Below are 22,966 nucleotides of genomic sequence, written 5' to 3'. Positions count from 1 at the left end.
GTACCATAATAGAAATGCACAGTAGGGATATAACACTTCTTATTGTTTTACTGTGATTTAATATCATCCACTACGCCAACTTGTTTCAGCACTTTTTATCGATGTGTTATGGTCCCTAATCTAGTTGAAAATTCCAAATTTTTCTATATACTTGTTGTGTTATTATAAACAGTCCTAGCCTGTAAAGTAGTAAAATTTATGTTTGATTTTAATTAGGCTGATTTTTACACTATGGAGTTATATAATGGCTTTGTGATTACTCTTGTGTAAACAGCAACTTGATAATCGAATTCCTTGTTCTATGGCGAGTAAATTGATATATGTACTGATATAAGAAAACTAAACCGATCTGATACCAATACGATAAGGATTAATCATTTTGAAACCGATACGATACCGATACGATATACCGATATAACTAAGTGTAGTTATTTATACTTGAGGAACCACATATGCCATCTTTATTTTAGCTACTGAAGACATTCTTAAGATTATTGGCTATGCTTGGTTACCCATAGTGGTGTGGCCTCTATTGACAACTCAGACTATAAGGCACCCACAAATATTTTAATACATGCCCCTGCCAAGATTAGTCTGGATTACTCCACATTTTGATGGCTTGCTGGTTGTTTTATACTGTGCTCTTGGTTCATCTTTTGCTGTTTCCCCAGGCCCACCACTATGAGTGTTTGTTGTATGATTGGTAAGCTTGACAACAAAACAGTAATTATCCATGCACTTAGATGGCTTCACGTAGCGTACTGCTTTTAGACAAGGAAGATAACTACTGTTTCCCGCCCTTGTTAGCTAAATAGTAGAGTTTATAATGTGGCTTGATCATTGGACAGTGTCCTCAAGATAGTTCAGTTGTATATTGGTATATCGTATCGGTTTTTAGCAGCAATATCGGCTCCCACCGATGTAGTAGAAATGTCTATAGAGGCCACGATACGATATGTATCAGTATATCAGTACACCTCTAATATATATAGTTTTATAGAATTATATGGTATGGTGTGTAAGTTATAGCAGTTTAGGAGAAGTAGATTGGAGGTCTCTACAAATTTGGCGGTGAGGGGTTAAGTTGTGATATTAAAAAGTAGGTTGAGCTAGCACTATTAGTGCTATTGCATATGAACCCTTTTCAGATTGATGTACACATTTTGTGCACATAATTTTTGATATGAACACTCAGCTACACTTTGCATAATTTGCAGAAACATATCTTTTAAACCTAAAAATACTAGATGAAATTACACATGTTGCAAAGGAAAAATGCATGCAAGTTTTAAGAGGGGATATACATGCAGAAAGCATTCTAATAAGCACGTGATCTTTTGACAGTGAATGAAGTGGGAATTAATTCATAGTGTGGCAGTATCAGCGCTTCTTACAGAGTGGTGATTTCTTCTACCCAGAAGATAGTATAACTGGCGAGCAAAAGCCTTCCCGTAGCGTTAGTGGTGAGTTATAGTCTTAGCAAAGTTGTCAGCATTTCTTATGGAGAGGTGATTTCTTCTACCTAGGAGGTAGTACAACTGGCGAGAGAAAGCCTGCCTGTAGCATTAGTGGTGAGTTATAGTCTGAGCCACATTAGCTACCCATACTTTTGTATGGGATTTTCACAAATTTTCAATAGTCGTTCACCATCAACTTTTTTTGGAAAGCGCCGCTGCACTACTTTAATTGATCATTTTTCTTTTGAATAATATAGTGTGCATATCCTCTATTGAGCCATTGCTCAAGAAAGCAAGTGTCATATTCAATTTATCACTCATGATAACAGTTTATTTGTTATCAAATCTTAATTCTGTATGGGCTAATGGAAACAAAAGTTGTCACTACAATTTTAAGCACCTGTAGTTTATTTTTAGCATACGTATGTACAAATCAATTTTTTCTTTTCCTACTGTGTAGTGCTCTAAATCTACTTACCATATTAGGCTGAAATTTTGGTAACCCATTCTTTGGAGACTAGATAATACTGAGAGAATAATCAGAAATTCAGAAATTGTGTGAATTGGATGGGTTTTTTGCTGAGATGCTCACTTGCTTCTTTATTTACAAAAAAAAAAGGAAACCAGAAAATCGTTCAGAGCAATTTTGTGTCAAAACTTGTGGTAAATAAGAATCCCACCAATCCACGTGCAGGTTTGGGATTCAGTCCTTTTAATGTGGGTTAAAAGTTTACACTCAAGTGTTACTGCACTGTAACTGTTGTTTGTTTACAGGTTCCTACAATGTGGAGAGAAGACCTTGTACGTACTTGGGTGTGCATGCATGTAAACTGCAGTAGTTATTTCAAATTTGCAAATACAATATTCCACTGCAGTAAATTGCAATGTGGAATATATGTTTCAGAAGTTTGCTCTGTGCTTTTAAAGTACCCAAGAACTGTCTTTGTCTTCTTTCTTCACACATTGATACACAAAAGGCCATAACTCAGCCACACTTTTTTGTGTGTGGGTGCCCACACACAAAAGAACAAGTAGTGGTCTGGATATGCGAGACTAGCCACACTTCATGTTATAAACTTTTTCTAAACATCATCTTACTCGTCACATGTTGGCGATTCAGTTGATACATAGTTATCGTGTGATTATAAAATGGCCAACAAGAGAAAGTAGGATATCATAGTTATAACCCAAGGCCGAAGCAAATCTGAAGCCGAGGTGTTGATAACTAGATATCCTATGCATGTAGGTGGGGCTTAACTAGTCTCGCATGGCCAGACTGCTTTTTCCATGTATTGGGTGGGGAAAAAAAGGTCTGGTGCAACTCCAATAGCTGATTACTTCTAAGCCATCCCCAGACACTGGAGACACTAATTGAATAACATTGGCCGCAAAGGAGGTGCCATGACGTCAGTAAAACAATGAAATATTCATACACTCCTGCTCTGGTTGTGAGTCTTGTTACACGATGAGGATGAACTCTATAAAAGAGACATCGGAGCAAATTAAGATTCATGTAAAGGATAAACAGATCAAAGTCATCTCGAGTTTACTTACTGACGTCATCGGCGCCTCCTTTGCGGCCAGTGTTATTCAATTAGCGTCCCCAGTGTCTGGGGACGGCTCAGAAATAAACAGCTATTGGAGTTGTACCAGACCCTTTTCCCCCCACCCAATGCACAGAAAAAAGCGATCTGGTAAAGCGAGACTTGGGTTTAACTGGTTTTTATCCTACATTTTAAAGCAGTCAAGTTCATAAACAGCATGTTAATAAGGCTAGACATGTATGTCAGTTGTGTATAGCTTCAATTTTTGCTGAACTTGTATATAGTTTTACTAGTCTTGTCCCCAGCCTCCCACACACTTGATCGTGCTGCTTCACGTGATCTAATGCGTGGGCAGCTGAGAGCAAGACAATAGTTTACAATGTGCATGGCTTCCTTTTTCTGAGTTTGTAGTTTTGTATATTAAAGCTTAAATTTACTTTAATTGTACTTTCAATTGAAGGTGTAAATATAATTATGTTGTTTCCCATAATACGCACTGGGGTTTAACTACCATTCCCGTGGTTTAACTACCATATACTCCCACTTTTTTTACTTTGATGTAGGACTTCAGTAAGATAAAAGTACGTAATATAATTTTATAATAGAGTAGTACATATACACTGTAATAATTTACTGCAATTCACATGTTCACACAGATCACATCCAAAGCAATTGATTTTCGGGAATTATACAAATCTCACAGAGAGTTGAAAGATGCTGAGAGTAGAAATGAGTTTCCCCCTCGGTTTAAATTAAAGCTGATTTGTTATAAACCATTTATTACACTTAACTTGAAGTACAAACTATGCATTAAAAGGAAAAAGGAGAGTGAGGAATTGACTCTCAACATATTTGTTGAAGGCCGAAAATCTGTGCAGCAAGCTGCTTTACGTAAGTTTGTATTGTTGGTTGTGTAAACACAGGTTAAATGTAATGTGAACAAATTATAGTTACATTCTTAAAATTCGTGATTTTGTAGTCAGTTCAGAGCCCTAGCCAAATATTGTCATATCAAAAGGAGAAAATGTGTCACTCCCAATGGTTTTGTACTAGAACAAGCATGTTTTCATGTTGTAAACACGTTTGCGCACCTGAATTGTCTATACTAAATGTATGGAAAAAGCCTTGTAGCTCATTGACCATATCCAGTGTTGGGAGTAACGCGTTATGTAATATTATTACTTTTGTGGTAACTAAGTAATATAACGAAATACGCTATGAAAACAGGTAATATAACTCAAGTTACTTCACTTACAAATGTAACGCGTTACCTAAGTAATATAGTTACTGTAACGAGTCTAATATTATGTAATATTATTACTACAAGTAACGAAGTTACTAATCTTGTTAGTTATCCTCTGAGTAACGCCTAGCCACAACGAAGTAACGAAGCCTACTGAATGGAGCTTATTCACCAACTTCTTACTTATAACCAAGATTTGCACATTGTCCAACAATGCAATCATGTCACATGATAAGGTGGAAGTTTCACACGTTACAGCTTAAGGCTGTGGACACAAAGTAATATAATATGTAATATTATTATAGTTACTTTATTTTATCGGTAATATGTAACTGTAACTAAATAGTTCAGTTGCAAGTAATATGTAATATGTAACTAGTTACTTTTAAAAAGTAACTTGCCCAACACTGACCATATCAAAGCACTTTTTGATAATCAGTTCCTGCATTTAAAAAGCTTCACAGAGCTACTAAATGTTTGTGCAGTTGGCCCATATTACAGGGCTTATTAGCAAAAACGAGGGCTCTTGTTGTTTACTTTTGTTATACTTATGACTGATGAACTGAAAGAGTAAATCCATATACACAATGCTTTTGCACCCAACTATCAATTACTGAAAAAGTGAATTAGCCATTACGCTTTGTTTTCAGCTATGTCCTGCTTGTTACACAGCATTATGCAAATCAATGTCTTGAGCAGTCAGCGAGAAGAAATAGGATACAAAGGAGAACAAAACTGCAGTATGCCGAAAGGTACATACCTGTCGGGCTGAAGGTATGTTTAACAGTGAAAATTATCAAGCTTGTATCTTTAGCCATTATTTAGTTACTCTTGTCTGAAGGCATCAAGCAGACTGATAGAGTAGATAATCAGTCTGTAAAATAATTTTCAAAATTCTGTAGTGACTTATCACAGCGAAACTAGTAGTCTATGACGACCTTGTCCTTGTACGTATAACATACTGTCGTGGATTGGTTACGAGTGGATACAGCGTTCGTATCAGATTTCGTATCATCAGTCGTCTTGCTTCGTCGTGGGACCATTTCTTGGAGACGGAATTCTGTCCGGCACCGTAACAGTAGCTCTCTATCAACACCCAGTACCTCCGTCATGGTAGTATCAAAGCATCCTTTGCCGTATCAGCAGTCCTCTATTAACACCCAGCAACACTGTCGCGGTAGTATCAAAGCATGCTGAACTTCGTCCCAGTAAAACTAGATCCCGTAAAACTAGCCATTTTCCGTATGGGTATATTAAATTTTCCGTATACTAAATATTACATTTTCCGTGCATTAAAAAGAAATAAAATGTTAGTCTGAATCTTCAAATATGGCATCCACCGGATCAGCCAAATCAACTTGGTGTACCTAGAAATATGCACCAAATAACCACTTATTTCAACAGCAAAAAATTTACTTACAAGATTTGAAGGTGTAGCATACTGACCTTAAGGAAAAATAAATAATTTAGCATATACATATAATTTTGTACAATGTCTCAAATAGCGGGCTGGATGTTTCTTTCAAGCTACTGCTAAATTCACCCAAACCGCTAGCATAAGTGGAAAATGGTTACAAAGGTACTACAATAAGGATTAACAACACGGTTGTGGCTACACTTGTACAAGGCACGTCCCATAGGCCAACTTATGATGCATATTTGTGGGCTATCAACTGCCTTCATAGTTGTAAGGTTTCCAATACCATGCAGGATGCCCAGCCACTACACCTTACTAGGTGTTCAATTTCATAAGGAAGAAAGGAGCCAAGTCATAGCGGCTTGCTTCAATTCCTTCATGAGTTATGATGGATTACACAACGTTACCTTCTGTGGCTTATTTTTCACATACTGTAGACATGTACAAATTCATTATTCCACTCTAATGCTGTTTTCTAAAACCAAGGCTAAAACTTTGGACATCCCAGGCCATCGGTTTTTCTCTATATATAACCAAGAAGTTATTATAAAAAGTTTCAGAAAATTGCAAAACTAGCTGTGCTTTTGGTCACATATCAATAATGTATGGATGTAGCCAAGCTTTTACCACACAAACTCAATCTTAACATTTCAAGCAAAACGCCCTAGATTTGCTGTTGTATTGCCAAAGTATCAATCAACAAACTTTCTTCTCAAAAGTTAACATGATGGTAGTGTATAAAGCAATCCCATTGAAATAACCCAATATTCAGTATGCAATGCTTATTATTTACAGTAATGACAAATTATACACAAACAACTCACCTGCTGTGATGGCAATGATTCTTCATAGTGCTACAAAATCAATAATATGTAAATGTAAGCCTAATCGACACTTTGACACTTACGTTAATGCAATGATCATTGTTATCTGGTCGTTGACTGAACTGTAATACAACCAGTTAAGGTACATCACACGGAAGATTTTGTAGGTTAATTTACCTGAAGATAGTACTGGTCTTGTGGAGGCTGTATGTTGCGAGCATAGTACAGTGAAGGTGAATAGCCCTTTGCAATGTGCAGCTAAACTAAACAGATGAACTTTTATACTGTACACACATACATCTGAATAATCATCTTGCGGCTGAGGATAGTGTGTGAGGCTCTGAAAATAGATAATAGCCATCAGAAGAGGTATTTGCTATGTCATACGTAGTACGTACCTCAGAATCATAAGCTGCGTGCATCTGATCATGACCTGTACCACCACTAGCAACAGCTGGATCTTCAACCTGTAGTGGTCAAAATAAATTCACAAATGATACAGCTTAGCTGTGTACACACCTGTTCCACTTCAGTATAGGAGGATTGCAACTGGTGACCATTTTGTGGTGCATCATGATAAGCAGTTGTTACCTAAAAATGTATCATCTGTTACACTATACTAATTATAAGTTAACACACAGTAGGACTTATTGACCGTGCTCTCACTGCCCAAGCTGGAGCTCCCCTCGGGGCCTCACACACTAGTGGAGTAGACACTACTCTGGGCTTCTTCAATACACTTTTCACTGTCCACCTTTGATCCAGCTCTTGAATGAAGTCTTCTAGTTCTATCAGGGAGACCATAAAATCAGCCTTGTTGTAAGAAATACCATTCATGTAATGTAACTAACCAGTAGATCACCACGATGGTGAATGTGTTCTGTAATAGCCTTCACCGTCACCACTCTCTTCAGTCATATAGGCTGGTATGATTTCTCTCCATCTTTTCTTTTCTTCTTTCGTCGCGCATAGCTTCTTGCGACGATCATACAACTGTTTCCACAATATTGAAATTTATTGATGCGCCCAAAGAAAACTAACCGCTTTCTGCCTGCTCCTCACTTTGGTGTTCCTGTCATTGGCTTCTTTAATAGCCACCCTGTCAGGCCTCACATCAGTAACTAGCTTTCGTCTACGGGATTCGTAGTAATGATGAACTGCCTCTAATATTAATAACCAACATCTATATATGTAAATAAAATATGTAATGTGTACTACGTTACATGACTCAAACAATATATACCAGTATGCCTTGCAAATCCCGGATTTTTAACAAAAAAAACTATATGTACATGTTCCATCAATTTTTAAAGTATATACAGCAGGAGTTGCTAAAAGCTGACCAATTTAGTAATATGTAAATAAAGGGTCTAAGTACCTCATTAGCGACAAAACTTTAAAGCATACTATGCGTACCGTAGTCTCAATTAGGTGTAGTCTCATGAAGGTACAAATATCACCTGGTGACATTGCTCTTACTTCAATGCAGCCAAAATGTTGGCTGGTCAATCATAATTATAACCCCAATCATTCAGAAAATCACGATGCAGAATTTACTTAAAACAACCTTGAATTATAGAGGAAGATGATTTATTTTAAAACTTCAGTGCTGGTCACTGTAAATTTCTTTTGAAATATTTGAGCCAAAATTCTGCAGTTCTCAAGTGCAATGAAAAGACGACTTGAGTCACTGACAATGAACAATTAGGTGAGAAAAGGCAAAATATGGAATAATGGAACGGCAGAATTACAGAATAAGCAAAACTTTGAATATCCCTACAAGGCGAAGATGAGACAACACTAAAACTATGCTCAGCAATTCTCAGGACGATCTTGAAATAGAATCACTCTAAAGTAGGAAAGTACCAATACTGACATTACGTAGTATCACTGCCTATATTACTGGTATCGGTACCAGATCCATATTTGCAATACATACTAAGAGTAAAGACTTACCACATTTCCTACATTTTCAACCATCATTAAATAAGTTTCTAGTAGCAAATAACTTACAGTAGTTATGCAAACAAACTAATACCTTGTTACCGGGGCTCTTTTTAAACTATTGGCACACACACACACACACACACACACACACACACACACACACACACACACACACACACACACACACACACACACACACACACACACACACACACACACACACACACCATGTGTATTCTAATAAATGCTCCACGTCACGTGGTGCTTAAAGTGCAGTTAGGTACAAAAACTTCAGTTCTTTCTGCTGTACTAGCTAATATCAACTATCGCTCTAAGTTAATAGCCCTAATTTATTGCAGACACCTTTCTATTAACAGGTGAAAGCTAAAGCAGGATTTAACCTTCATATTTTTTTTTATTTGCTTAGAGATGGATGACTAACAGTTGAGGAAGATGATTAAGTAGAATAATTATTGAAAACACAGAATACGGCAAAATGCAATAGCAGAGTTGCAGAAAAGTGAAATTTGAAATCTACCGAATCCGATCTGGCTTTATATGCTCTTCACCTCATATAATCACAAACACAAGACAACAATAGAACAATGCTCAGTGATTTGAAGGGCAGTCTTTAACGAATCGAATAATGCTAGTAGCAAATTATTGAATAATTATTTCAGCACTATTTCAAATGCACTTCACCATAACTTTGCCACTAAAATTTAAGTTCTCTTTGCTGTACTAGCTAATACCAGCTATCACTCAACATTACCTGCCCCAATTTATTAGTGTACACCATCTTCTATGATTATAATCTCTCAAACCCTAATTAAATGGTCATGAATGAGCCTATAATCCAAAATTATGTCACAAACAAAAATGGCTACACATTAGCAGGTAAACTTTGATGACTCTTCTATGGCCGATAATTTTGAAATCTCAGCCAAGAATGAAGATATCAAAGCATAAAGTAGCCTACAATAGAGGTAGCTATGAAAACCACTCAAAAATCGCTTCTACATACTCTAAAAATACATACTCTAAAAACCATACCTGTGGGTTAGATCCTGATATCTCCATTAGCTGAGATATGACTACAAAATTTTCCCCCTTTTCTGTCAGCCATAGAAAAATCATAACAGTCCTTCTACTAAAGCCGCTATTAGTTTTCCTTGTGATGCAATTTTGCTCTGCTCTCCAGTGACTTCCAATTTATTCATGCAATTAAGTAGCGTAGGGCTGACAGACTAAAGTCACCACGGTGCAAGCCATGTCAGGTATCAACCTTATGATATGACAAAGTTTCTTTCCAACATAAAACTGCTGGTGCCATTTACAGAACAAGAATATTAAATCACATGCATGTACAGCTTGAACGGGAGTCTAAGACAATCCTAGATACTTATGGCAGGGTCTACACTTTGCTAGTGTAATATTTGCTATGCTAGTGTAATATTTGCTTTGCTAGTGTAATTATGACTAGCTCCTAAAAATTTTTTGTTTAGAATAAGTCATGTTATGTCATAAGTATTTACTATGGCTTCTAGTGAGTGTCATTATTTTATCACCACCTTAATCACTTCCAAGCTCCTCTGCCTTGTAAGTTTGCTTGTCAACATTATGACCGAAGCTGAACATATCAGTAGAAGCTGAACATATCAGTATCAATAGACCGTAGCTAGCTAGACTTACAAGAATTGTTATACTTGGTGATTATGCATTATTATGGTGCAGTTGGTAACATAACAACAAAGGTGTAATGCAAGCCTGTTCAGTGTCATGGGTTGTTTAAGTACTCCCAGCTTGCTAGTATAGGTAAGACATTCAGTGATAGCATTCTTCAGTAGATAAACAATCCCAAAAGAATGATGTGATGATCACCGAGGCAGAGCCAAGGTGATTATTATATCATCATTGCTGAGAGGTATTTATCCAATGAAGAATTAAACCTTATGACTAGGTGAACAAGTTGATGTTGTGCTACTTCTAAAAACCAGGCGCCACTGTGTTGCTCTACTTGAACTTAATCACCATTCACCAATGCTATACTATTATACAAAGTTAATTTTACATGCTGTAAAAGACAGAACTAAGACACAGTTACGCATGCACTTCATTGTAATTTAGTATTTTGTAATTCATGAAATACAACTATTTCCCGAAATATGTTTCTAAGTGTTGCTAAGGAAGCATAATTGTAATAAACCACTCTAAACGACACATTACGCACAAAAGTATCTTCTCAACTGTTTTATAGTCTATCTATTATATTATTCTTTGAAAATTCTCGCAGCAAAGCCTCCGGGCTGCTCTTCATTTTCGTTGTGTAAGTATGGGTCACGCCCACTTTTAGAACGGCGAGATACGCATCTACTGGGAGCCTACGAGGCCTACTACGGCGTTTTTCAGTTGTAGAACACCTGAACAGCCCACTAGGAAAGCCAATCTCGAAGCCTGTGGAGAGTCGCTGCGCCGGTTTTAAACCTCGGAAAAGAAACCACCTTCAAGCCAAAGCTCACCAGTGCGGTGGTTCACTAAAGGCTTTGTTTAGCCTTAACTTGTTGTGGATAAGCTGTTTTTACCACTGAGCTAATGGTTTGCTCACGTGGGTGCGTACAGACAAACATACATAGGTACATAGGTACACACACACGTTTTTCGGGAAACAAGTTCAGTAAACCAGGCACGCGCCTGGTTTAATTACATCAATATTTGTTGTCATTTGCTATTTTGTACCTTTCTTCTAAATCAAAATCAACATCGAATTCTTCATATAGCTTCTTAACATCTCCCTACAAATATGATCAGTTAGCCATGATAACGGTTGCAGAAGTATCAATCCAACACAAGGTAAATAAACAAATGAAAGTTTATTAATCCACCTGCACATGGCGATGCAATCAAGTAAGATGCAGCAACTAATACCTAAGCACTTACATAAAAGCTTCTCTAATATTAACTGTTAATGAATACTGTAGTACTTACACTCAAATTGGTATCGAGACGTTCATCATTAGAGCTAGCAAGTGCTTCATCTGGTGTGGTACCTTCCTGACCGGCAGACTGTAAGTTTGCTATCTCTTCTCTCATTGACCCAACTTCTTCTTTTAAGGCTTCTACGGTCATCCTCAATGCCTGATTGTCCATGGCAAACTTTGATAGTGCTTCCTGCTGACTTTGCATCATAGCAGCCATCTGGTCAAGTTTCCCCTCAATTGCTGAGGTCACAGGTTCACTATGCTGCTCTTGTCTAGATCTCGCATAGAATCCAACCAAATGACTGTTCCTATTATCCACACCTAGTGGTACCCAAGTAACACACAGAATAAATTTGGCCTGTTGCCTTCTCACCTCGAGTCCTTGAAGTAATTCGTTGCTCTAATCTTCGAGGTGTGCCACGGTTGGCATCCATATCTATTGGAGAAGTAGTGATATGCAGAAAATATGTCTGCGACTTCTCACCTCGGCCTTGTGGAGTCTGTGATTGAAAGCTGTGATCTGGTCCCTGAGGTGTGCCACGGTTGGCATCCATACCTAGATATAAGTAGTGATAATATTGTGTAGAAATTATGTGTGCTGACTTCTTACCTCGGCCTTGTGGAGTCCGTGATTGAATGGTCTGACCTGGATCCTGAGGTGTGCCACAGTTGGCATCCATACCTGTATATGAAGTAGTGATGTGTAGAAATTACATGTGCTGACTTCTTACCTCGGCCTTGTGGAGTCTGTGATTGAAATCTGTGATCTGGTCCCTGAGGTGTACCACGGTTGGCATCCATACCTAGATATAAGTAGTGATAATATTGTGTAGAAATTATGTGTGCTGACTTCTTACCTTGGCCTTGTGGAGTCCGTGATTGACTGGTCCGATCTGGATCCTGAGGTGTGCCACGGTTGGCATCCATACCTGTATATGAAGTAGTGATAATATTATGCAGAAATTATGTGTGCTGACTGCTTACCTCGGCCTTGTGGAGTCCATGATTGAACGGTCCGACCTGGATCCTGAGGTGTGCCACGGTTGGCATCCATACCTGTACATGAAGTAGTGATATGTAGAAATCATGTGTGCTGACTTCTTACCTTGGCCTTGTGGAGTCTGTGATTGAATGGTCCGACCTGAACCCTGAGGTGTGCCACGGTTGGCATCCATACCTGTATATGAAGTAGTGATATGTAGAAATTATGTGTGCTGACTTCTTACCTCGGCCTTGTGGAGTCTGTGATTGAATGGTCCGACCTGAACCCTGAGGTGTGCCACGGTTGGCATCCATACCTGTATATGAAGTAGTGATATGTAGAAATTACATGTGCTGACTTCTTACCTCGGCCTTGTGGAGTTCATGATTGAATGGTCCGACCTGAACCCTGAGGTGTGCCACGGTTGGCATCCATACCTGTATATGAAGTAGTGATATGTAGAAATTATGTGTGCTGACTTCTTACCTCGAGTATTGTAATGGGTCATTGTGTTAATTAATCAAAATGCTCGAAGAATTGACCACTGGGATTTCTGATTCCACTCTCTAGGACTAGCCAGTTGCCGAGCTGGTTGGACTGTACAGCTGGCTGTTTTAGCGGTTCAAACAACTCAAGTTGTATAAATTTTCTTTGATGGCGCTTATTTCGTGTAATCCCTCTCCAATTTTCTTTCTACAACCAATTTCACGCTCACGCATAACTCACGTTAGATATCTCAACAAAGTCCTCTTCGTTTCCATTTTCGGGGAATTCCAGAAGTTCCCTACTTGCGTCCTCCTCGAGATCCGAGTCTTCTGTATGCATTAACTTGTGCCGATAATACGTAGACTTGGACACTTCTTTGTGGCAGTGATCACAAAACTGTCGCTTTCTATTTCGCTTGACTCCTAGGCTTTGTGAAGACAAAGTCGTCTCGGCCATTTTATTATCGTGTCAAACCGCAATAGTTACGGATTCTTATACGATTGGCGTATCCAATGTATCATGAAATTTATTTCGTATCCGTACGTCTAGCTCATCTCGAGAAATGGCAGGTTTCAAGTACGGAAATCGTGTCAACTCGTAACTATTAGTGAGTTTCGCTGTGTTATTGGAAGCATTTTTGGCGACACCTTGAGCTTCATTCTACCCAAGCAAAGCTGCCTGAAGGTGCTATGAGGCTGGCTTCTGGTTAATATGTATGTGAAAAGTGCAAACCCAAAACCTCCATGGCCCTAAATAATCATATTGATTAATAAACTTGTTTCTTAGACATTAATCTTCATCATTGCTAAAAATTGAACGCTGTCATTTTAAACTGTCATTTTTATAGTAAACACTTGTATGGAAAGACTTCTTATTGTGTAAACTTCAAATTGTAATAGTCAGTGGGCCTTTCAAACATCAAAAACTCTTAAAAGCTCTTACGTATAGCATTCATGCATGGTTGCCAGTCCATTTCATATGATGTGGGTTTGGCTACAGGCCTCAGAGATTTCTCTAATTGGCATCACAACTCTCAGTTATTTTATCCCTCACACTGCCAATTACATATGTATAGAACGGTTGATACTGAGTTCTAAAGCAGTAAACTGTGCAATGGTTCTGAGCTACGTACTTATTATATGTGCATACTGGTATCGTATTTGTAACTCACACAAAGTAATGCAGTCTGTATCATATGAACAATCAAAGTGCAGTCTATAAGGAAAACACTTATTGTTATAATGCATATGTACATGTGTAAATTATAATGTACAGTTGTACTTCTGTACAGAGTGAATTAATCTTTGTTTTGCAAAATTTCTTTTAGAAAGGTATTTGTACTAGTTACGTAAACTAGCTATTCTGTTCATGCAAAAGATAATTTTGAATTATGTACAGTAGTATTTCAATTTATACAGATTCAACCATTCATCAACCACATCCAACAGAGGAAGATGGCAGAAATGGTAATATATAGTGTCTAATACAAAACAGCTAAGCTGTGAAAAAGTTTGGCCTTCCAAAAGTAGACTAGTATGAAAAGATGTGATATCAAAGGTGGTGGCCAAGAAATGGCAGCAATATGATATTATACTGTTACTTAATTTGTGGCATTGCATATTAATACCATTGCAGTGATTTATGTCACATAATTGTGTACCATTATTGATAAATGATATGGAATGTGTACCAAAAAATGAACACCAAAAACTTTAAAAGAAGGTAATTCTCGAACACATGCAACCAAACAGGACCACAGGACATGGCAAGGAAGGTGTGGTTATACACAAATAAATAATTAACTACTTTTATACTAGCTTGTTTTTGGAAGGCCACACCCTTTTTCACAGTTAAGCTTGTATCAGATATATTTTTTTTTTGTATTTGTATATGCTGGCTTTTATCCTCGCTTTTGTCTCTAATTTCTCTTCAGGTAAACAGAAGAAATAGGTTTTAAGAGACATATGTACTATTGTGAAATTCATTTTCATTATTTTACTTCATATATATTGCATGTACGTACATATATGACTGCTCTATGAGGAATCTCGAAGTGCACTTGGTACATGCATGTACTGTATGTTTGGTTTTCACATTATAACTCATTGATATTTACTCAGGTTTCTATTGTACTACTGAAGTTTTGTACCTTGACAGTAATCAGTTTGTATAAGCAGTTTAGCCAGTAGACATGACAATAAATCGCAGCAAAGCCATTGCTTTATTAGAATATCTCAATTGCATGACTCCTATGTGTGTTTGGTATAAAATAGTCTATTTGAGTATGAATATATTGTAGTATTCTAATATAGTGTACATTTATTCTGAGCACTTTCAATACAACACACTAGAATTCTCTAGCTTCCATGGATAGATTTATGAAATTATATTCTGGTGTATTGAACTAAAACTTCCATTAATATAGTAAAAATTGAGTGAGGTGAGCAACTGACATGCTTATAGGTGTGGAGCATTTTTTCAACATTTTTCATTCACATTTTTTTTTGCTTCTGGATGACTGTTCTATTAGAGTATCTTCGTTACACTTGTTTCACATGTTTGTTTTGCTTCATGTCTATCTCCTTAGTTAATTAAAAATTATTTTAAAAATGAAATAGGAATCCAAGCAATATTAAGTAGTAAAACAAGAGATGAATAGTGGTAGTACAGCATAGCTTGGTGGAAAAATCCCTACAATGGCATGTTATAACAATTATTTTGTTCAGTCTATTGCAAAGTAGGATTTTCCCACTGAGCTACATGTATATATGCTGTAATACCATGTTTCACTACTTTTTAACACTTGGATTTCTAATTTAAATACACTAGTTTGCTTGGATTTTTTGTATAGCATAGAACGATGTATACACATGTGACTGTTCTATTAGGGTGACTGCTGTAGTAGACTATATGTAGTAATCACCTAGGGGGACGTGTCACCATTTCATATTTTCATGGTGCTAGCATTATAAATACAGCTAGACCAATAATAAAGGATGTGGTCATTGTGATGAAGTAAATAGATTTTGCTAAGAGGTGTAGTCTCTGTACTTATCTACAAAGATCGATAATGGGTATGGTATCAAACCTATCATGAAGTTACAGGTGTACTGGGTATCTACCAAGCATAAGCGCTTTAATTAATTTTGTGACATTTAAATATGCTGCTCAAGGTGTTGATATGGAATATTAACATCTTGATATGATTTCATTGCATTAAGAAGATGGCGACCAGCATGATTGAAGATAAAAGCAACAGAGGGCACACACTCATCAGAATCCCAAAAAGGCACATGCCACTGGTGAGTTGGTTATTGTGACAAAAAAAATGGTGGCCATGCGCTTGGTCTCTAGTCTTGGGACTGGAGTCAGGCAGGAAGGCTGGCAGATGAAAATTCGAGTTTCTGTGATTCAAAAAAAATAATTCTGTACCTGTCCACCTGTAAGTGTTTTCTTGCTTTTAATGCTGTATTTGATGTTAGATGGGCTAATGCTATTCTGTAAAGATGATTTTTGTTATTGAAGTACACAATATTGTAAAGTAATAAATGTGCTCTTTATTCCCTCAAATTTTAAAAGAATTCATGGAAATTTTTGTAAGTGGTGCAAAAAGAAACATTGATGGAAGGAGAGGAAGAAAAATACAAGATGAACTTTGAAGACATGTATTTCAAAAACAGCTGGACTGATTTTGCTCAAATGTGGCATGGAAAATCTGCTATCCTGACGAATGTTTCACAGAAAAATAGACTATTCATGTTAAACGTTACTTAAGTAGGCATATAAAAAGCGTGTTTTCTTGGTTCCTGTAATATACACACTTGTCTTTCACATGCCGAGATGCATTGGCTTCCTTGGCTGCACAACACACTATCATTTGATGATGTTACAATCATTGCTTAACATATTACAGGTTTTTGCAATTAAATTTGTCACCTTTGGAATTGACTTTGTCTCGTTTTCAGTATAGTTCGTCGCTTTTGCAGTAGAATTTGTCCCATTTGCAATTGAATTTATCACGTTTGAACAAGATTGGCAGCTGCAGTTTACATGAAAACAAGATGTAGCAGCTGCTTCATGATCTTGTTGAAGTACAGCTGTTGTAAACAACTCCTTATAAGGCAATAATTCTGCTACAGCTTCTTCAGCAGCATTCACAATTATGCTTCACCATTGGTGATGGATGTGGTCACTAACAGTTGTTGTAAACTAAAAAAATCCACCCAAAATTTTTTTACAGTGGAAAATTGCATGTGTTGTGTAGAACTGTGATGCTGTCACTAACTACGTACAACAAAATAAATTGGCCTGCTGGTAACCGCAACTTGAATTAGGAGATTAGGAGAACATCTTATGTATCTGCACGTGCTTGAAGGGGACAGTTGATATAGCCATGTGTACTGCATCTTCAATGAGACAATTGCTTTGCATACTTTGGGTTGACAAGGTTTATTTACACAGGTGCTTATAAGCTCCTAATTTACTCACCAGATAGCTTTACAAGTACTGTGTATGCATCATGTGTCACCAGGAACATTTAAAAGTTTCATGTGTTAAGTTTTATTGGATGTAACAATCCACAAAAAAAAAACATTATAGTGTCCAAAATTTCCTGATTTACAGTACAAGTGTAGTTTACTATTTGCTATTCCAATAGCAATTGTGTATACAAGCAAGGGCATGTAGTGAAAGATATATATTCTGCATAATGTCATTTCAAAGTATAATGAGTCTTATTACACTTTTATAGATGTGGATGTTGCAAGAACAACCTCACAGATAAATAATCTGATCCTAGTACAAGGTAAATAACCATACAGAGGAACCTCAGTTATCTGGACCCACTTATCCAGATTCTCAGTTAACTAAACTAAGGAAATGACTGCTCTATTAGAGTAGTGGCTGTTCTATTAGGGCAGTTGAAAATGCTGGTATTTAAAAAAAAAAAAACTTTTAAAGGTTATTTATACACAGTTTCAGAGATACGCTCTTTTCAGACTTATGGATCACCCCTGGTCCCAAAGAGTTTGGATAACTGAGGTTCCACTGTAATTATAAACTGATCAAAATTTTGGCCAAATTGTTTTTGTGTGTGTAAGTACTTGTAATTCAGTTAGAGGGTTTTCACATACTCAAGTATATAGCATGTGTTTTAACCCATAGGTGCCATAAGGCACCAAGTAATATGAACTATGTGAATGGTGTGTGCCATTTCATCAGTTCATACAAAACAAACTTGGAAAACATTTACTACACCATACTTTGTCACCACCTGAAGTGTGTGTTTAATGAAAGATTCCCCGGCCGAAGTATGAAAATGGGCGGATTGCATGTGGATCTACATGGAAACCACACCCAATGGTAGAGTTGGCAATGAAAACCGACTCCCTTTAAATTACCTTGTAACTCAGGGGATAGAACTTACTATTGGTCTAGTTTTAAACGGTGGTGCTAAACATTAATATCTAATTATAGAAGTATAAATTAACTGCAACACATAGATAGTCTTTCAATACAGGTGGTCACTAATACAGGTTGCACTGTACCTAGACACCTTCACTCTGTAAGACAAATTTGGTATGGCTTTGTTGCAAGTGGTTATTGATATATACCTCTTGAGCCCATTGTGGTCCCACCACAAAAAAAAATTATCAAACATAGACCATGACTCAATCATTAAGAATTTCAAGCAGCATTTGTTGAAATGTAGAGGATTAAAGTTTTCGATAAAGTACTTTAGAACCATAATTAAGTAGATATCCCATAATTTAAGCATCACTGGAAAGGTCAATCAACAGTCGTCCATCAGTGAAAATTGTGTTCAAAAATATTTACAAAGTGTGAAGTTACAGTCGATTTTTAAACTAGAGACGGACCAATATTTCATGAAATATTTGTGGTCATAAATCAGAAACTATGGGTAGTATAGAGCTTAAAATTTGCATGCGTGATAAGCACCACAGGTATTACAAACATAGCAAGTTTCATTAAAATCCGAGACTTGACGCACAAGCAACAGAGAGTGTATTCATATGGCTTCATACTATAGATTCAGGTGTGAAGATATGATGGCTAATAGCTGGGCACACAAGGCAAAAAAAGAATTGCTCTAGTTTCTAGATGCCTCATTATTAGGTGAATGGATATATATAAGTGTTGTTTGTGTCTGATATCAAGCTGCAAGCTTGTTGTACATCCGTGTGCTGAGGTGTTGAAAATGATATACCTTGTGTCAAGAGTACATAATAAAAATAGGGAGGGAGAGTGTCTAACTAGGACAAAATCACTGCGTAGTATAGAGTATCCACACATTGGTAGAACAAAAGCTTCAACACTTATCAACAGCACTCAACACCTATCAACAGATCTCTATCATCAGTAAAAGTGTTAATTTGTTCAAAGATCATTGTCTATTCAATAATACTCAGTGATTTTGTACAGGCTGTATAGAGTTATTTCATCACGTGAGCATTATCACGTGATTAAGTCAGGTCGCCCCCGCGTCAGCCATTACTGTGTACAGGTGTTCTGTGAATCTGCTATGTCGACTTCTTCGTCACTGACAATGGTGCCTCAAATGTCTTCGTATTTTGAAGGATTGCTCGAAGAAGACAAGAGACGTTATAAATCGAAGATTGAGTTAATTAATGGGAATGATCCATTCGGGAAGATTGTTGGTGGGGAGCCATTTCGTGGAGTTGTGCCGGTCGACTCGTGTGATTTGGTGTCTTATCTGGTACTCAAGACTAGTTATATGACATCCGAGCAATTTAAAGCACGTAAAGGCCTGGAAGCATACAACCAATTCGTGTCTGGTTGGATTAAAGACGTCTCTACGATGGAGATAGCTGGTAAATATCACACTACTGGCAGAGTAAGTTTCTGTGCTATGCATTTATAGGCTCTATAAGTTGATGTATAATGCTTGTAGGTCTGTCACTCACAAAGGATGAATGAGAAGCCTCTGAGTTGCTGGATTATTTTGAAATTATCTGGGGAAGTTTGTTGTGCCCACTGTGACTGCATGGCTGGACTGGGAGAAGCATGCAGTCATATTGCAGCCATTCTTTATTATTTGGAGGCATTAGCCAGAATGGAAGGCACGAGAACATGCACACAGGAAGAATTCCAGTGGATAATTCCATCATACTTAAAAAATGTTGAGTACCTTCCAATTAAGGAAATAGATTTTACATCAGCCAAAAGAAAGAAGAGAAAGCTCGATGAAATGATTGATGGCAATAATAATGAACAACCTGTTCCAAAGGTGGCACCACGAGGAAAGAGGTCTACTGAGACTGAACTGGCATTACTCTTTGGTGAGTTGAGTTGTGGAGGAACAAGGCCAGGTTTTCTGTCTTTAACATCAGATCATTGTGCTGCATATGTACCTAAGCTGATGTGCGATGGTTTTCCTCAACCTTTAACGTCATTAAAACAACCACAATATGTACAGATGAACTATTTGGAATTGTTAGCACAGTGTGACTCTGTTACTTTGGATATCAGTGGAGAGATGGCAGCAAAGGTTAAACAAGCTACATGATCTCAAAGCAGTTCCAAGCCATGGTTCAAATATAGGGCAGGCCGCATTACAGCATCACGGATGAAAGCTGTTTGTTGGACGAATCCTGGAAACCCGGCTCAGTCACTAATCAAAACTATTTGTTATCCAGAGGCTTTTAGTTTTACATATCCTGCTACTAAATGGGGCTGCAAGCATGAGAAAGATGCAAGAGATATGTATCTAAGTGCAAGTAAGGTAAAGCACAGTGAGTTATCTGTGACAGACAGTGGCTTAGTGATAAATCCAAAATGGCCACATATTAGTGCATCACCAGATGGCATTATTAATTGCAGTTGCCATGGAAAGGGTGTTCTAGAAATCAAGTGCCCTTATTGCCATCGAGGAACAGATATACAAAGTGCATCTGACGACCATAAATTCTGCTTGAAAAAGGTTAATGGGAAGCTGTTTCTGGACCACACCCATACCTACTATTATCAGGTACAATGCCAGCTTCATGTTTGTGATGTTTCTTATGCTGATTTTTGTGTGTGCACATTTGCAATGGATGATGACCAAGGAACAGGCATGCACATTGAGCAAATTTTTAAGGATACCAGTGTCTGGAATGAGTGCAAAGTGGCATCAGAACAGTTTTTCAAGACCTGTCTGCTACCAGAATTAATGGGTAACTGGTACACCAGGTCCACTGTCACCACTTCTAATGATACGACCGTTACTACAGATTCAGCTTCTGGCACTTCATCGGATAACAGTACTAGTGTGACCCTTGAGGGTGCTGATTCAGGTTTTACTAATCAGCTGACGTATTGTTACTGCCATCGACCTGAAGAAGGCACGATGATTGCATGTGATAACCATGACTGTCCCATTGAATGGTTTCACACTTCTTGTCTCCAATTAACTAAACTACCAAAAGGTAAAGCTAAGTGGTACTGTCCTGACTGCCGGATCTTACCAAGGTTCTTGAGGAAAAAAGCCAAGAAGTAGATTACCGCTGTATCACCAATTTGTATCACTATTATTGTATTCTAACCAATCACCATTATTGTATTCTAAATCTTATGTACAATAAAATTAATGAATCAATGACATACGTAGAATATTGCAATGAAATACTGTCAATATGCTAAATTTCAAATTGATGGAATATAATGTTAGTAATAACTAGTCAAAAGGTACGACAGAATCACAACAGTTAGTCAGAGCACAGCATATACGGATCATTCTATCAATAGGTGGACAGTCATCCTCTTCCCTAGTTGCCACAAATTGTATGGGCAAAGTACTCTGTAATATTGTAAATTTTTGCCGTACTAAACCAATGACCCTCTCTACATGTATTCTAACATTGGCAATTGACCTCGTCTCCTCCACTTCTAATGGAGACAGCTGACTTTTACCTTTAGTAAATGCAGGTATATGCAGTTTAGCCTGCATTAAGCCAACAGATTCTGCTATATCAAAGCCTCTGTCGGCAAGGATGATGTCTCCAGGTAAAAGTTTCTTTAAAATCCCACAATGCTCTGTAATATGTTTATCACTAGCACGGTCTCCCCATGCATCTGACACAAAAGCCACTGTACCTTGAGGTGTTATACCAATCAGTACCTTTGCAGTATTTCTGTGTTTATAATTTGACCACGTCAAAGCTCTTGCTTTCAAATTGGATGGTCTATCTATAAAAACTTCAAAGCAGTCAATGATAACTGCAACCTTTTTTCCGAAGCTTTCTTGGAAACAAATCGGCATGGTTTTTTGTAAGTTCTCTCGATCTGGCCAAATAATCAGGTCTTGGAGTCTAATATCCATCTGCACTAACCACCTTGAAATAACTCTTGATATAGTAGCCTTGGATACACCAAACTGATAAGCTAGGAGTATTTGACCTAAGCTTTTGCAAGGTGCACATAAACTCCTGGAAAGGGGTCAGCTTGTTGATCCCTTCAAATGGCATTGTTTTCAGTATATGCTTAAAAATCGCTTTTAACACCTTTACATTGGGAAGTCCAGTGTAATACAGCACAAATTCATCATCCGTCACTGACTCCTCACAAAAGGGAGGTAGGTGTTCCTTTAGTTTTGTTGATAGTTCATCGATAGTTGCATGGCAATATTTCAGCTCATCTTTTAAGGCTTTGATTTCTTCTGAGCATTCACACTTTCCTTCAACTCGATGTAAGATCTCTAGCTCAAAAGCTTCCTGAGACACTCTCCTTAAATCTTCATTTACAAAGTCAGCAATAAAATGGTCCATAACATTCACAATAGATGATTCAATAGTAGTAACTTCATCAATAGTTTGTTGGACAATCTCCTGCATCAACCCACTAACCACTAAATCTATCTCTGATGAACAAATGACTTCCATCTGTTGGCTAACAATCCTGTTATTTTCTTCCCTTGCTCGTTGCTCAGCAGCTCTTTTTTTGGTACGTTCATATCTGGCATTGTTACCTGCCAACTGCTGGTTTGACTGCTGTTGCTTTGAGTGGCCTAGATTGATGGAAGGGAGCCAATCTAGGCTCGTCACACCATAAAGCTTTGCTGGCTTGCCCGA

The 22,966-nt window shown here is 37.6% G+C and overlaps 3 protein-coding genes across 8 annotated transcripts; all 3 read right to left on the bottom strand.

The window, feature by feature from the left end:
- Window positions 1–5,478: 5,478 nt before the first annotated feature.
- On the bottom strand, window positions 5,479–7,327 carry LOC136240229 (uncharacterized). The gene is made up of 9 exons (XM_066031156.1): window positions 7,125–7,327; window positions 7,005–7,076; window positions 6,884–6,952; window positions 6,784–6,825; window positions 6,663–6,728; window positions 6,569–6,607; window positions 6,486–6,515; window positions 5,665–5,691; window positions 5,479–5,611 (listed from the first exon to the last, which is right to left on the bottom strand). Exons 1-9 carry the CDS (start codon window positions 7,320–7,322, stop codon window positions 5,555–5,557), a joined length of 600 nt encoding a protein of 199 aa, XP_065887228.1. The 5' UTR covers window positions 7,323–7,327; the 3' UTR covers window positions 5,479–5,554.
- Window positions 7,328–7,392: 65 nt separating this feature from the next.
- On the bottom strand, window positions 7,393–13,431 carry LOC136240196 (uncharacterized). Of its 6 annotated transcripts, none has more exons than XM_066031121.1 (10): window positions 13,119–13,431; window positions 12,879–13,085; window positions 12,637–12,708; window positions 12,021–12,092; window positions 11,895–11,966; window positions 11,784–11,846; window positions 11,418–11,731; window positions 11,169–11,224; window positions 7,527–7,648; window positions 7,393–7,478 (listed from the first exon to the last, which is right to left on the bottom strand). In XM_066031121.1, exons 2-9 carry the CDS (start codon window positions 12,898–12,900, stop codon window positions 7,618–7,620), a joined length of 702 nt encoding a protein of 233 aa, XP_065887193.1. In that variant the 5' UTR covers window positions 12,901–13,085; window positions 13,119–13,431; the 3' UTR covers window positions 7,393–7,478; window positions 7,527–7,617. The 6 variants fall into 6 exon arrangements, with proteins under 6 accessions (XP_065887193.1, XP_065887195.1, XP_065887187.1 ...); XM_066031123.1 differs by adding an exon at window positions 12,758–12,829 and having other exon boundaries at window positions 12,879–13,429; XM_066031115.1 differs by having other exon boundaries at window positions 12,879–13,431.
- Window positions 13,432–21,532: 8,101 nt separating this feature from the next.
- LOC136251580 (uncharacterized) lies at window positions 21,533–22,241 on the bottom strand. The gene has a single exon (XM_066044046.1). The coding sequence runs from the start codon at window positions 22,216–22,218 to the stop codon at window positions 21,574–21,576; it is 645 nt and encodes a 214-aa protein (XP_065900118.1). The 5' UTR covers window positions 22,219–22,241; the 3' UTR covers window positions 21,533–21,573.
- Window positions 22,242–22,966: the final 725 nt, after the last annotated feature.

The sequence above is a fragment of the Dysidea avara genome, chromosome 1 (genome assembly GCF_963678975.1).
Source record: "Dysidea avara chromosome 1, odDysAvar1.4, whole genome shotgun sequence".
Lineage (NCBI taxonomy): Eukaryota > Metazoa > Porifera > Demospongiae > Dictyoceratida > Dysideidae > Dysidea > Dysidea avara.
Note: the sequence above shows the minus strand (reverse complement) of the source record. Positions and strands in the feature narration are given on the sequence as shown.